At 44.1% G+C, this 15,745-nt stretch overlaps 1 protein-coding gene across 1 annotated transcript in view; it reads left to right on the top strand.

The window, feature by feature from the left end:
- The window catches only part of LOC115388464 (POC1 centriolar protein homolog A-like), a 35,976-nt gene extending 24,787 nt beyond the window's left edge, over window positions 1-11,189 (top strand). The window contains exons 10-11 of the mRNA XM_030091628.1: window positions 2,308-2,574; window positions 11,076-11,189. Of these exons, the coding sequence (XP_029947488.1) occupies window positions 2,308-2,574; window positions 11,076-11,189 (381 nt within the window). The remainder of the gene's footprint in view (window positions 1-2,307; window positions 2,575-11,075) is intronic.
- The last annotated feature ends 4,556 nt before the right edge of the window (window positions 11,190-15,745 follow it).

Below are 15,745 nucleotides of genomic sequence, written 5' to 3'. Positions count from 1 at the left end.
ACTTGGCCGTGCAGAAGGTGGACAACGTGACATGAATCCACTGTTCACTCTGGAGTGAAGGTTTTCTGTTTTTATTTCCAGAAGATGACCAGATGCTCTCATCATGAAATATAAATCATTGTCCCGTAAAGTCACTTTAACTTTAGAGGAAATATTTTATAGAGATCCACCAAGTAAACCGACATAACTGTGAAATCCTGAATCCAATGAAAATTACTGTTATTATTGACTTAATTACATCTAAAACGGTCACATTTTGCATCTTATTGACCACTATTGCATTCTTGGTTATGTGTGGCATCTTGGGTAACACAGTGACGAATTGTCACCAAATTAATATTTCACAGTGTACAGAAAATAAAATGAGTTTTTATTTACGTATTGCTAAACTTCAAATTTAGAAAAATTTAAACATGATGTCCAAAGACTGGGACTCTGAGAAAAACTGACCCAGAGCAACAGTAGCTCAAAAAAAAAAAAAAAAACCTTTTTAAAAGTTCTTTTTGTAAAAGATAATTCTGTATGAGCAAAAGTTCAATGAACTCCAGAAAATGTGAGTACTTATGTAGTTGTTTTTCAAATATTTAGGAAAAATGGATCGATGACCTGAAAACCCCTAAATGTTTTTCTTTTCAAACTGCCATTACTATGTTTTTACACTTAAATGTATTTGAACATATTCACTGAGTACAGCGACCCTGGGTGTCCTGAAAAGCGCAGATAAATAAGTTCCAGTGAGAAAATCACTAACGTGACATTGCGATATGTTAATAAAAAGAAGGCTGAGTTTAACCTTGAGTTCATATGTAGCTTTGAGGAAAGCAGCTGCAGCTCAGTGTCAGCGCTGCAGGTACATTTTGCAGTTCAGTCAGAGACACTGAATAATCTCCTTTTTTTTTTATTTGTTATGAACAGAATTGCTGTAACCACTCTTGAGCTGTGTAAATAAATCAGCGTTGACTTGATTTACTTTCAAGAGAAAACATAATTCCCTGAAATGAGCAGTTTATTTGAACAATTTAACCACATTAAGACCTGAAGCTTGTGTGTGATCCGGGGTGTATTCTCTCATTTTCACATTGTTTTATTGGGCCGCCTGCCAGAAATAAGTCATGTTGTTTGTAAATTCTTCTCACTTTCTTCTCGCAGGCTACAACTGTAAGCGCTTTCTCATGTCAGTATCTTTTTTTTTGTTGTTTTTGTTTTTGAACAATACCTCTCCTTGACACTGGTTTCTGCTTCAAACTGTCAGAATCGCCTAAATAAGACACTGTAACTGAATCTTATCAGGGAGCGTGTCACAGCTTCTTTGTGCGTGACTGCAGGGAGCCGCCAGCCGCATTATTTCCGTGGCAGTCTGTGTTGCCTCCGTGTGCGGCTGACGGCGCCGCTCATGAGGCTCGGCTTGGAAACGACGGCGCTCGACGCCGTGTTCGGCAGACTGTGAATAGGTTTCCTGTTGCGCGGTGACGAGTGAAAGAGCTGTTGTCTTCCAGGGAGCGACGGAGGTTACGCACAGCCGCCCTCATCATCACGCACAATCACACAAGGGTCTGCAATGGAGAACAAAAAAAAAACAGAAGCAACCTGAGGATGTGTGCTCTGCTTTAGTCACACAGATGTGGGGATGGGGAGACGTGGTCACTCACCATCTTGGGTTTATGCTCCAATGAATTAATCATAACACGTGCAGACTGACGGCAGACGTTTGTGTCTGTGCCTCATGCTGTAGGGAAGTGCTCGTCAGCAGTTTCTCTCTTTTGAAGCGTCCATGTTTTGAGTTTTTTTTTTTTAAGTTATCGCAGTCGTTTATAATGTACAAGTTGTTAAGAGGGATTGCAGCTAAAAGAATTAGTTAAATCTGCATGTTTTCAAAGAAATTTGGATATTTTTGAAGAAGCAAAAAAGTGGCTTTAATTCTTCTTTTCATCTGTCAAGATTCTAATGAATGTCTCTTGATCTTACAAACTCAAAATCAGTGCTTCTATTAAGAAGTTTCTTCTTCAGTTTGAAGAAGATTCTGAAACTAGAACCACTAATATCGATTCATTCATCTTCCACACCTTGATCTGATCACAGGTCCAACACGGACACACAGTCACATTCATTCATATTCCCTCCTAGAAAGAGAATTTAGACTGAAAAGTTTCAAGTGTCGACGAATGGAAATAGTGAAATAAATCGAGAAATGGTTGATTGAGGACACATCCAAGTGTCTCTTTACTAAACACACAACAGTGACTCTGCTATGGAGATGTGTACATTGGTTTTTAACAGTCCTTCGCCCTCTGCCCTCTCTGCTCTCAGAGCCCTGAACCGGCCGAGCACCTCGCCAGACCGGAGCATCAAACCGCTGCCCACACTCACAACAACAGTCGTAGTAGAGCGACTCATTCCCACGCCTCCAGGAAGCCCAGCAGCGGGTCCTCTTCCACCTCCCGGACGCAGACCCGGGGTCTCCAGCAGCCTCCGCACGGGGAGGGAACGCAGAGCCCGCCCCCAGACGCAGGGGTCTCGCCAGGCTTAGCCTCGACGCTGGAGCACATCATAGGTCAGCTGGATATTCTCACTCAGGTAAGCAGAAGACGTGTTAATCTTTCCTCACAAACATCACGTTCTGTGCTCTGGATGTGCCTGCCTGCCCGCCCGCCTCCCACACTGTTCAGAACAAAAGCTTTTCCTTTCCTTCTTTCCTTTTTTTTTATTTTACTGTTCAACCTGCAGGCCAGATATGGTTTCAGCTACACACACACACACACACACACACACACACACACACACACACACACACACACACACACACACACACACACACACACACACACACACACACACACAGGAGTATTCAACAAATATTCACTTCCATTTCAGTGTTTTTTTGGGTACTTCATAGAACTCAATCTGCACAGTTGTGTATTACTGGTGTTGTTTGAAATTTGAGAGCTTCCCAGAAGCCTTTGCTGATTCGAGCTGGGACATACTGAGATATGGTGAAAACTGTGAGATGAAGATTTTTGAGTTTTTTATTAAAAAAAAAAAAAATCTGTCCACTTCTGTCCACTTCTGTTTTGCTTCACCCCGTTCTGGGATGGATCCCAGCTCACTGTAGAACATGTAGACTGCATACACCCAAGCTCAGCTTGAACCAGAGACCCTGGTCAGTGTGAAGTGAGAGTGCTAACCACTGTTCTACTGTACGGCCATATTTCACACATATTCAAATTCCACTAATCTCTCCGAGCTGGAGGAAAACTAACATGTTTGTAAGATGAACAAACCGCTTTCTGCATTTCTTTATTCATCCGTTTTTTTATTTAAACTTTTGTGCTGGTGTGATCAATTCGAGAAAATCTTCAAAACATTTCTGAGGCAAAAGCCAGTCACACTGCTGATAGTGTGAGTGGTTCGTGACGACCAGATACAGTTTATAGTTGGACCAAACCGGAGCCTGCAACGACAAAAATAGATTGCTGAGCAAAAACAGTAGAGAACAGCAACCACTTTAGCCCCTAAAAGCTCTGCTCACGATCAATTTGTGTCAATTCTCATATTATATTTTTTCCCCCAGATTTTAAAATGTGATTAATATTAACCACAGGCGGTGGTTCTGTTCGATAGATGCGAGGCTGAACTGGAAGTGTGGGTTCTGAGGGTGTTGAGGTTCACATTGGGAGTGATCAGAATGAACCGGAGAACATCAGAGGGACAGTTTGATGGGAAAGTGAGGAAGACGCAGGAGGAAGCAGGAGTGTTGGAGGAAGACGATCCACTGATTCAACACAGAATAACAAATGATGAAAGACGAACACACACATCTGATTTCTTAAACTGACGCCAGACTTTGCTCTTGTCAGACATGCTGTAAAGGAAACATCCTTTCCTCGCTGAATAGACCAACTCCTGGGTACATTATTGGTTACCTGAAGCTGCAGAGCTGCACTGTTTACAAAAAGGCTTTTGTCCATTAGCATGAAGGTGGTAACAGCGAGGAGAGCGGCACAGCTGGTCTCAGCTCAGCCAGTAGGTAATTCCACTCAGACGTATTACGACGCATGAGTTCTGCACTCGTGCATTAATATTTGTCATTAGTGTAACATTTGTAAATATACTGTGTCCCATTAATGGCCAGAGCAAAGCGTAAGCAGAAGTCTGGATGATTTACTCTGGAGAGTCTGAAGCTCAAACCACCACTCACATCTGGATTTAATCCCCACCAGATAACTCTATGAACAGTAACAATAATGTGCAAATCCATCACCTACACCAATATTGTACATATCCCTGCCTAAATACCAGAGTCCCTTCACTTCTTTGCCTAACCAGGGTTTATTGGGAGGATCAGGCGACATCTGTGCACGTTAAACGGATCCTGCAGGGAAACACCCATTAGTCTCGAGCTCATTGCAATCCTTGTATAATCACATTAAACATTCAAACTTCATTCTGCATGCCAATCTAATGCCTGCTGACTGGGGAGTGATTAATCAAAGGTGTTCATTTTCAGTACAGACCATTTTCTTTTTTATTGTACTGCATTTTCTCAAAGACTGTTGAGCTCAAGATTGGTGAATATCTGAAAATAAAGGGATAGAAATCAGTTCAGGTACACTAGTTACACTGACCTAAAACTGTTGTAGATCCAGTTTTAATGCTGTTTGTGTTATATTTCATTGGAGATGGATGGATGGATGGATGGGTGGATCAGCTTTGTACCATCATGTAAATAAGTGCCATTATAATCCATTTTATCGACGATATTTATCTTATCCATCATTTGAATACCACAGTAAGGAAAGACTCAAGTCTCATTCATCTCCTTTGTTGCCTGGTAAAAGTAAACGTGTCTGAGACGGCGGTGAACCAAGGAAAACGGTTTGGGGATCGAACAAAAAGGCCAGTGAGAGAAATGAAATCACGCCGTCGTGCTGCGAGAGGCGAAGATTGAGTCTGAAAGGCAGAGGCCGAGGAGCAGGAATGGCCGTCAGAAGGTCACAGAGACGGACAGAGCTCCGAGAGAAGGAGCACAAAGAGAGCACAGAGAGGTCTGCCCTGTGAGTGTGTGTGTGTGTGTGTGTGTGTGAGAGAGAGAGAGAGAGAGAGAGAGAGAGAGAGATACTGTGTTTTAGCTGCAGGTTTTTGTGCCCTGAGGAAAACACATCATTCTTATAAGAATACCAGCGGCAGTCAGCGCCCCGCTCACTTATATTAAGTGTGAATACTTAATTGTCTTGTAGAGACACAGAAACTCTCCTTCTTTGTTTCTGTCAAAGGTTTCCCCCCAGACTGGCCGTTTCATGTCCCTCTTCCTTGATCAAGCTGTTGTGAAGCATGTGGAAGTGTTTTATTTTGGCGCGGGGCTGCCAGGCAGCTCGCCGACTCCTCCCAGGGGGCCGTGCCAGTCTTTTCCTTTCAAGCCTGAAGTACCCCCACCACGGTACCAGATGGACCACCTGGATCCAGTTTTATTCTGAGGCCTTTAATGTTTGTTTTCATTCCTCACTGGTGGAAACAAGGGAGATGACTTCTCCACGCCGATTCCTCAGATTAGAACGTCATTTAAGGGAAATTCTGTCGATTCTTTCGCTTACATTTTGTGTTAACACGCAGTTCTAATCACCGTTAATGACATGTATTCTACTGGAAAAGGAATTGTTCTCCCCTATGTGGCTTTGCAGTCATTTCCAGATCTTTCAGAGCGATTTCTGGTGTTTTCCTGAACCTGTAGGCTTTCATGAAAGTTTCTGGGTCGCAGCAGCAGAACCAGCGACTTAAATGCTTTAAACGTCTCTGACTGAGTGATCGGTTCCACCATCGATTGGCTGCAACTTCAAATATGTATTATAATGTTGATATACACCGATTATGTCATCAAATCCCATCGTGCTTTGTGCCGTGCACTGTTATCCCACATCCCTCTTTACACAGAAGCCGCCAGTGTTGAAAGTGATTTTATTAGCTTTACATTGGGACTGCTTTATCTTGAAATAGCTGCCTTTGTGTAATGTTGACGAAAACAATGCAGACCCTCTTTAAACTGAAGTCTGACTTGGTTAAAATACACTGAAACATTTGTCAGTGTTCTTAAATTAGTTCACAAAGTGGAAACGAAGCTGCATTTCACTTCCCAAAATACACGCTTTGCATGTATGGTTTTTTAAATACAGTCTACTGTTTGTGTTTCTGAGCCTACATCTGTTTGTTTTGTTTCCAGGATGTAGTTCTTGTCTGGGAATAAACAGTCTTTTTCTAATTGCTACCCGTCCTTCAGAGACTGCACTGATAAAACAATATTTATGCCTGCGCTATATTAATTCTCCTTTATGAGGCTTTTCTCCAGCATTGTTTTTTCGCGATCGCGTCTCTTTGTAACACTAATAGTCGAGGAGACGGCGAGAGAAGGCGATGAATTATTCAACGTTAAACCGAAGCTTCCAAAGCGTCGGTTTGCTGCGTTAGCTCCTTCAACATATGAACCTTTCGCTTTCCGCTCTCTGCCGCTCTCATGTTAGTTCTTAAAATACAGAAACCAGGTCACAGTCGCATGTCGTGGCACACGTTTCCCATTGGAAAGACATTCCAACAAAAGGAAAAAGGAATCATTTGAAATGATCATTATTTGGCTCATACACCAAAAATGTCGGTTTATTTATCGCGTCATTTTCACTTTTCTGACAAACCTTGTATTTTATTGTGGTTATGGAAGATATAACAGAGGAGTTAAACTACATTGGTGTTTCACCTCACATGCAACATTTCAATGCTTTATTCTTCCTTGGATCATGTTCATTAGAAAAAAAAGTTTTGCACACGTTCGGATCTGAAAACTTGCATTTTTAAGCATTTCTGTCGCTCTCTCTAATGGAAAAGACTTTCCATTCTCAGCGCTCACAGCACCCGCTTGTCTTCCACCAGCCTTCGGCCTGTCGTAGCACATGGGTCATACCAAAGCTGTGAGACTCTGAAACAGAGGCCAGTAGTGCTCAGGGCAACGGGGAGTATAATGTGTTCTGGAAAGAAAAGAAAAACAGCTCGCTCTATTTTTAGGAGCATAAAGATTTGGTTTCCACTCCAGATGAAAACCATAGGCCTGTATAATGTTGCCGCTGCCTGGGGACACGTGCAGCATCACACACACACCGAGAGCGAGCCGGGTGGAGGAAGAGGTAACCCTATCAAGGTGGTGCCATGAGCAGGGCAGCATTGATCTGGAAAACAGGAACGGGCAGCTGGAGGGAGCGAGAGAGGAAACACAAGTGAACACTCACATGAAGCATGAAATGGCAGGAGATGATATCTGGGCTGATGACCCAGAAGGAAACGCCGCTCATCCACACATCCTCGGACCCGTCCCCGATGACAGACCGTCACGTTATCTCGGGAAGGTAATAATCCTTCTCTCATTCATCATGTTAGTGTGTCAACAGGAAGTTAACTATTTAAAGAGCACACATCAAGATGTTCAGAAATCACAATTTTTTTTGTCAGTTTTTCGTTTTGTCCTTTCATTTTCATCCGAACAGCAATGAAGTGTGCTGATGCACAGATTGAGACCATTTCTCCGTGTTTAGCACATCCCTGTACTCACACTGTGGCCCTTTGAACGCAGCGTTTCAAGTGAAAATGCATATTCTTTGTGTTTTGGTTTCAGAAAATGTTGGAGTTTACATGATTTCCGTTTCCATGGAAATGACAGAAATGCTGTAGATAATAGATAGATAATAATAATAGATAAAAAAACTATTAATCTCCCAAGGGAGAAATTCCGGTGTCCAGCAGCACACAGATCATTCACATGCAAATAAATAACAACAGTACAATAAATACAAGTGCTCGGGCTGTAAATGATGTAGTTTTCCTGTTGGGCCACTAGTGGCCGCTGTGGTTTATTTTTGTAATGAAACTACCAAGTCCCGGAGAATCTGAGCTGGGAGTCTTGACACTCTGCAGGAAAACATTGTTACTGAAGAACTATTTTCTACAGCCGTGGTGCCCATGCGAAGTTGCAGCGTTTCAGAAAAGTTGCCTTTTCCCCTGTTTCCATGTGGCTCTTAGCCCTGCTCTCATTAAAACCGACAACTTAACATATAAACAGGGCCTATACTGAGTGTATAATATTTGTAATTTGTGAGAACAAATTGAAGGCAAGGCAAGTTTATTTGTTTCGCACCATTTGTACACAATGCAATTCAAAATGCTTCACAGAGAGAAAGACACGCATATAATTACATTAAAATCATAGAGAAAAACAAGACATAACAAAATGAAAATTCAGGACAAAAGGGAATTAAGAGGCAGTTTATAGTATTACAGGCAGAGCCGTCTTTACATCAAGTTGATGGTGAAATGATCAGGAAGAGACTGTCCTGGAAGAGAAATGAGACGGGAGCTGGAAAACCTCGACTGCAGTTCAGTGATGAAAAGATGTCAGGACTCACTTCCATATCTGCCCTCAGTGTGTGATATATGCCGTAATGATTTACACTCCTCAGCGTTTGAGTGTTGGAGTATCCCCCCCATCCCACCTCATCCTCTGCTGGAGCACTTGTTGAGTGACTCATCTCGCGCTGCTTTCTAGCAATTTCCAAGCTGCCCTCGTCGGCACAAGCCGTGAATTGCCGCGCGACGGCAGGTCAGGACACGCTGACACACTTCGGTGCTCTCGCTGGCCCGAACCCGGAGCGCCGGGTACGTCTGGGGACGGAGTGTTTACTGTTTACTGAGCATTCCTCCCCCCTTCTCCAAATTTCTGTTGCCAGACACGACCATTGAGAAGCGCTCCGGCGCTGGGATTGTGTTTGTCACCAGGCAACATTAGCTCAGTGAAACAGTTATGTCAGAGATGGAGAAGCAACGGCTGCCACTTCAGTGCCTCCACAAAAACAAGACTCCGAAATTAGTGTCATCTTGTTTTTTTGTTTTTTTTTTAATGTGTGCCGTTTTATTGAGCTCCGGCGTCTTTTGAGGCGTGCTTTTCGCATTTGTTAATAGTGCTCTGGCCGTTTATGGTGCTTTATCTGCTCGTTTCGTTGCTTTTCTTTCAGGTAAACAACAAACCACATGAAAATTCAGCTTAATTTGTTCCTCTTGGCTTTGAAGTTTGAGCAGCGAGAAAGAAGGAAAAAATGAAATATCAAGGCAAATGTCTTTATGCAGACATTTTAGCTATTATTACAGCTAATAGACTTTAAATGACATGAATTAATCAGAGGCAGAAGAAAAACCTTGGCTTGAGGTCAATTTGAATTGGTTAAAGCAGCTGCCATCAAGAAAATTGCTCCTGTTCAGTCTCAGAATGGCTTCACAGTTAATACTTTCCAGGAATACATCAATCTGCTCTGCTTTCCCGGGACTTTTTGCCTTAAGGTCTGATTTTGAAAACAGACCTGTAATTAATTAATCATAAATGACCTCTATAACAGTTTTTTTCAAAATGATTTTAACTGTCTCAGCCGCAGGGAAGGAGGGGGGGAAAAACCCGATCATATGCAGCAGTTTGAGTGTGTTTTTGGTGGATGGAGGAAAAAGGAGCATTGTGGGTCTGTGCTGTCCTCTGCTCTGGATGCTCCACCGGTTGAAGCTGCTGTCCTCGGCCGGGGAGCGCCCATTCCAGCCCAGGTCTGCTTTCCGCAATCCTCCTGATTCTCTGAATCTTAGCTTGTTTTGAAGTTGGGAAAGCTCTTTACATTCAGTCTCACTGAAAACAAGTTGTCCTCTGACTTTCCTATAAGCAGTAAATGTGGTGTATTGTTGCTCGGCGTACCCACCCGCTAGCGTTCATTTCAAGGTCAAGATTTATTAGTCAGAATTTCTTTTCCTTTTATGCTGCCTTGCCTTTAGCAAAGACTTTCTATTCCCCCTCCAAAAAAAAAATCTAGAGAAAATCACGGGTTACCCAAACACAAAATCATATTTTCACCTGAGGCCACTTCAGCGGTTTATTAACTGGCGGCAGCAGCGTTTAGCCCCGTTCACCCCTGTGGACCCTGTACTTGAACCCATGTTCAGCTGCAGCCCACCATCATCTTTATAAGGTTACGGAGCAAAGAGCCGTTAGCGGCGACCCCGTCACTCTGCTAATGTGATTAAAATGCATCTGGCATTTGTTTGTGCTTCGCTTCAGTTTTGGCAGCTTTGGTGCAGAATTTTAAAACATGTTTAACGACGTTAGCTGCTCGTTTTTAACAGAGGCTGCTCAAAATATTGCCGATTTTATCTGACAGAGTGACGTCAACACATGCAATACGGATACGGCAGAGGATAAATGATGTGTGTGTATTCAGAATGACACCGTTTTCAATATGGAATAAAAGTGCGATTGATTGTTTGGTGTTTGCACGGTGATGTTTTTGGTTATATCTACAGTTTTGATGCAGCCAACCTCATTCCATGGTGTGTTTTTTTTTTTCCTGGGTTCTGAGGCCTTTTTGTTTTAGCAAAAACTCATAATGTGCTCATTCTACTTGGTTGTTAGCTTGAATAAAAATATAATATTTTTCATCTTAACAATGAGAATCTGATCTAGTTATCGCCTCGACGCATCTCCTGAAGCTACGACCGAATGAAGCCAGTTCAGACCTCCCCTGTCTTTTCATTCCGACTCTGAAACCCCCGAGACTTCCACCTGCAGGCTCAGACGGCACAGAGCAGCACACACACTCAACAAACGCCGTCACTGTTGGAGGATGCTGGGAGGAAAAGTATGTCGCGCTGTGATCTCACTACCCACACACGCCGTCCTGTGTCGGAAAGCGACTTTCTTGTTGTGTTTTGTTTTTTTCTGTAAGTGTGTTTATGCAACCGTGTGTGAGAGAGGACAAGACGGAGAGCGTGCCAGACACAGAGACTCGAGTGTTTTCAGCTCATGCAGCAGATTTCCCTACAATAATCAGCTGGATTGTCTTACATGCACAACATCTGTCTCGAACACGCGCGCACACACTCACACACACATACACACACACACACACGGCCATTATGCAGTCATTACTGTCAGGCTGACTCTGTGCAGCCCTCTCTAACATGCTCCTTCTCTCTCACACATCCCCTTCCTTCCCGTCCCCCCTCCCTGAATCCAGACAGTTTCGATCCTGGAGCAGCGGCTGACGCTGACGGAGGACAAGCTCAAGGAGTGTCTGGAGACCCAGGTGGAGATCGGCCTGCACCTGCAGAGGAGAGAACACGAGGCCTGAAGATGGCGGCCGGGCTGAACGTGGTCCGGTCAACACAGGCAGAGGTTCACGCTGTTGCTGTTTGAAACGTGTGATCACACACATGCGCACACACACACACACACACACACACACACACAGGCATGTAATGCGTTAGACGTCTTGTCGTGGAAGGATTGACTCCGCTCCGAGTCTTACTGCTGATGTGCCGTTTTTGGCTATTTTACCAGGAGACATGTAAGAAGTGAAAGAAGTGAATATTAGAGAAGTCCCTCTTCAGCAGTGCTGAGCGCGCAGTCCCCGTTTCTGCTGACAAAGGACATGCTGCTACCGGAGTGAGTGTGTGTGTGTGTGTGTGTGTGTGTGTGTGTGTGTGTGTGTGTGTGTGTGTGTGTGTGTGTGTGTGTGTGTGTGTGTGTGTGTGTGTGTAGGGGACTTTAGTGCTTGCCTGTGCACTGTGCATGGGTTGATTTCCATTTCGGTCCGTCTCACACGGGGTGGCGTCACTGAAACCTTCTCCTTCACCCGAAGGCTCGTGGACGTAAACACACACCCGGCAGTTGCTGTTACACATTTTCAAAGCCGTTAAAGTGAAGTTTACTTTCAGTCTGGTTTTATAAAGTATAGCTTTATATTGTCTGACTGAGTTGAGCCCGGATAGTGCCTTTTTTTAAACGACACAAGAAGAAACTGTTTCTTCTGAAGCTTTTTAAGGCCACACTAAAGTATCATAAAATACTGACACAATGGATCCTCATATCTTTATATCTTTGATTTGATCTTGGGACCTTTTATTTGACGCTCACGATCCCGAAACCTCTTCCTCATGATGTTTTCCCCTCCTTCAATCTGTTATTAATACACTACTGTAAAGTCAGATGTGTTTGTTCGAGGCAGCTTTTGTTTAGCTTGAAGTTGAGTGAATTCTGTATTTTGTTTACGAGTTATTAAAATCTAATTGAAGCAATATTACAAACGCGTTGTGTGTCGTCAGTTTGAGATCAACCCAGGGAATTATACAGGCCCCCGAGCAAATCGGTGAGAAATTCAGCTGCTTTACTTTAAAAATGGCCCATTTGGAAAATAACTACAATTTCTACAAGTAGCTCATCAAAACCCTTCAGAAAACTGCGTCTTTTAGTAACAGATATTTACATTCAGCAAAAAATGGGGCCTTGCTTCTCATCCGCTTCACTATGGTGTCTTTGGCTTTATCGTAGTCAGCCACTGTGTTGAGTTAAAACACTCTCACTGTTGATTTTCTGATTTCCCAAACTTTTTCTCTGAAAGTCTGAAGGAAGAGTTCCATAGACGAGGTCTGAAATGTGCCACTTAACTGATTTACAGAAGTCACAAAGTAATTATTATTTTCACTTCTGCATTTGAACTCCAGTCATTCCGACTCTTCCCTTCAGACCCGGCGTGCGCTCCGAACTCTTCTGCACTCAGTAGTCGTGCACGGCTCTCTTCACACTCTCCACTCGGTCTGGATCTTAGCGGGTGAAGTGACTGCCGACCGTCTTTGGCAGCACTGAGCTCCGTTTGTGCGTCCACTGAAAGAGAGTTTGTTTTCATAATCGCTGCCAAATCACTGATGTCACGGGTTACTTTTAAGAGGCCGTTTCACGCTCCGCTCCGCCGGGCTCGGGCAGTTACTGCAGAAATCACGACTTTCCTGTCTTTATTGTCCTCGGCAGGGATGTTAAGATCATGAGCTGTGAGCTGTGTCATCTATTGCTCACGGCGAGTAATTCCCAAACTCTGCCTCTGCCAGGTTTGGCGAGTGGTGATTTATTACAAAAGCGTTGGGGGTGGCGGCTCAACACGCCCGCCCCGCTTGTGTCCAAAATCCTTACGTTTCACCCCCCCCCCCCGAGAAATTTACGTAACCTGACCGTTGATGCTGGATCAGTACTTTTTATTTTTAGAATGTTGAATGAAAATGAGCCCGAGGCCAAGCTTAGACCCACACACACACACACACACACACACACACACACACACACACACACACACACACACACACACACACACACACTACGATTTCTCAAGTAACACATTCTGAACCCAGACTATTCATTTAATGTTAATTCAATAAACTGGGTCTGTGACAATACACTGCAGTAATGAGTCATATCTGGTCCTGTTGTGGAGGGTCGCTGAGAAGAGCGCAGCCCCGCTGAGAGGGGAAAATATTAATCGCTGTTTCTTTAAGACCGCGCTCGCTCGCTCACTCGCTCGCCCCGGCTGCACGCTGATGGAAAAAGAAGAAAAACAAAACCGGAATTCTGGAGCTGCAACGCCGGGCCCACTCTCTTCCTTCCTGTCTGGGGCCCGTGGACGCACACACACACACACACACACACACACACACACACACAGAAACAGCTCCCTTTACTATGGGCCTCAACCAGACGGTCTGCCAGGAGCACTAGCGGAGGAGAGGAGGGGCTTAAAGAGTGTGTGTATGTGTATGTGTATGTGTATGTGTGTGTGTGTGTGTGTGTGTGTGTGCGCACGTTTTAGTTACATTGTGGGTACCTACGACATTATGAAATCGCTCTTTTAAAACTGAAAGCAAGTTTTAAGTTCAAGACTCACAACAGTAGTTTGTGTTTGAATGTCTCCAGGAAATCAAAGAAACATCCTCTGAAGTTCCGAGGATCAGATTTAGTTTCTTAGTTTCTTTGTTCGTGTGTGGCTGAACCTCGTCCGAGGCTGTGTGAAGGCGACAGCCTGGGTTGGATTCATTGTTTTAATAGTTCTTTCAAGTGTCTTCACTGTTACACCATTTTTAAGAAAGATATTTCCCTTGACGCTTAAAAAATTCTGAAATCCTCATGCTCAAATTGTTAAATTCAGGAAATAACACTGAGATAAATCCGCTATGGAAGTGATTTCCAGCTTCCATCTTTGTTGGTTTTAGGGTAAGACCACATTAATTCTGTCCTTTGTTTGGCTGAGGCTCCTCTGTTGACACAGCCCAGCATCTGGCACAAAGCTGGACCTGGTTCTTCTTTTGTCGCAGCGCTCCGTAACATTGTCTGCCGGGGTCTTACGTTGGACAATCAGGTCTGCGAGTGCATTCCTGTCAGCTGACTTCATTTCTATAAGCCGAGCTTCTGCCTGACAGATCCCGCTGCGAAGGCAGCCAAATCTTTTATCTTCCAGCTCACGGATCAGGTTTGATCGCACCTGAAGTCACAAACGTTCCCCAAACAGGCCGTTCATTCTGAGGTCTGGGACCGCATTGTGATGCTGGAGGGAACGTAGGAGGAGGTGCTCACAAGTGTGTGTGTGTGTTTGTAAAAAACGGGGAGAATAAATGGACGAGTGTGTCTCTGTAATATGTAGCCCATGTGTGGTCATGAGTGTGTGTAGGAGGGGGTTGGGAATCCTATGAGGAGAACATCTGGAGATATTTTTCCTGGTGTTCTGTGGTTGCCGCCGCTGTTTGCCTGTGTGTGTGTGTGTGTGTGTGTGTGTGTGTGTGTGTGTGTGTGTGTGTGTGTGTTTTAGTGCTTTATTGGTTCAGTGTGTCAGGTCCATGCAGTCTCCTTCTCCTCTTGTTCTGTTCATTTCCTTCGACATTTTGTTTTACTCGATACCTTGCGCCCTCTCTGCTGCCCGCCACTTTTCCAGACTGTCTTTAGTGTCTTGTTGACGTTCAGTCGGTCCTCGATTTGGGCCAAAACTCTCAAATAGTCGTTTCATCGACGTGGTGGTCACTGCCTAATGAGCTGTCAGGGAACTGGAGGTTTGGTGGTTGTAGGAAATAAATGAGAGGCGTCGTGAGGATCCGGGTTGTGCAGGAGAGTCGTGAGAAGTGAAATGAGCCAGCTCGCTGGAAACTGTAGGATGTGATGTACAGAAGTTTCCAGTGAGTCACGGTGAAGTCAGGTGCAGTCTGAAGTTTTAACAGGCCCGGCGAGAGGCTCATAAACCCAGACGGAGCGGCACGCAGAGCGGCCGACCAAGCAACGGCCACGCTGTGTGTGAACGGTAATAAACACAGGAGAAGAGAGATAATGTCATTTTGGCTTAAAAACAAGAGCTAATCAGCGTTTGACATTTTCAAAGAGTCTGAGGTGGGTTTGAAAAGCTCATGCGCTTCTGTCCAACCTCGATTGTTCAGATGAAAAATTAATGAAGCTAATGTGCCGGGCCAGTTTTGTAGTCAGTCAGCGACCAACAAATGCATGTAAATTGATTTGAAGCTAATTATTCCCCACTTTGAAGAAGTGATTGAATCAGTGGTCAGTCATGGTTTCCAGCTGAGGCAGATAACCTGATTTACAGATCGCTTTCACAGATATCGCAGTCAACAGTCATCTTTAGGAACAAAGACATTAACACACCGAATCCACCAGACATTACTCACTTCTGACCGTTTCTTTGTTCTGCTGTACATAGACGCTGCTAATGACCCTCTTTGTTACAGAAAGCAGCCTCTACATTTAAAAAGTTTGCCCTGTCTGACAAGCTCTGAGAAGAGAACCCAGCCTTTTCCTTACGTTTTAATAATAATCTGATCAAATCCTTCCATGCAGGGTGATCCGCGGATGGCCTTGTACTTT

This window comes from Salarias fasciatus, chromosome 5 (assembly GCF_902148845.1).
Source record: "Salarias fasciatus chromosome 5, fSalaFa1.1, whole genome shotgun sequence".
NCBI lineage: Eukaryota > Metazoa > Chordata > Actinopteri > Blenniiformes > Blenniidae > Salarias > Salarias fasciatus.
This window is presented reverse-complemented; position numbering and strand designations above follow the sequence as displayed.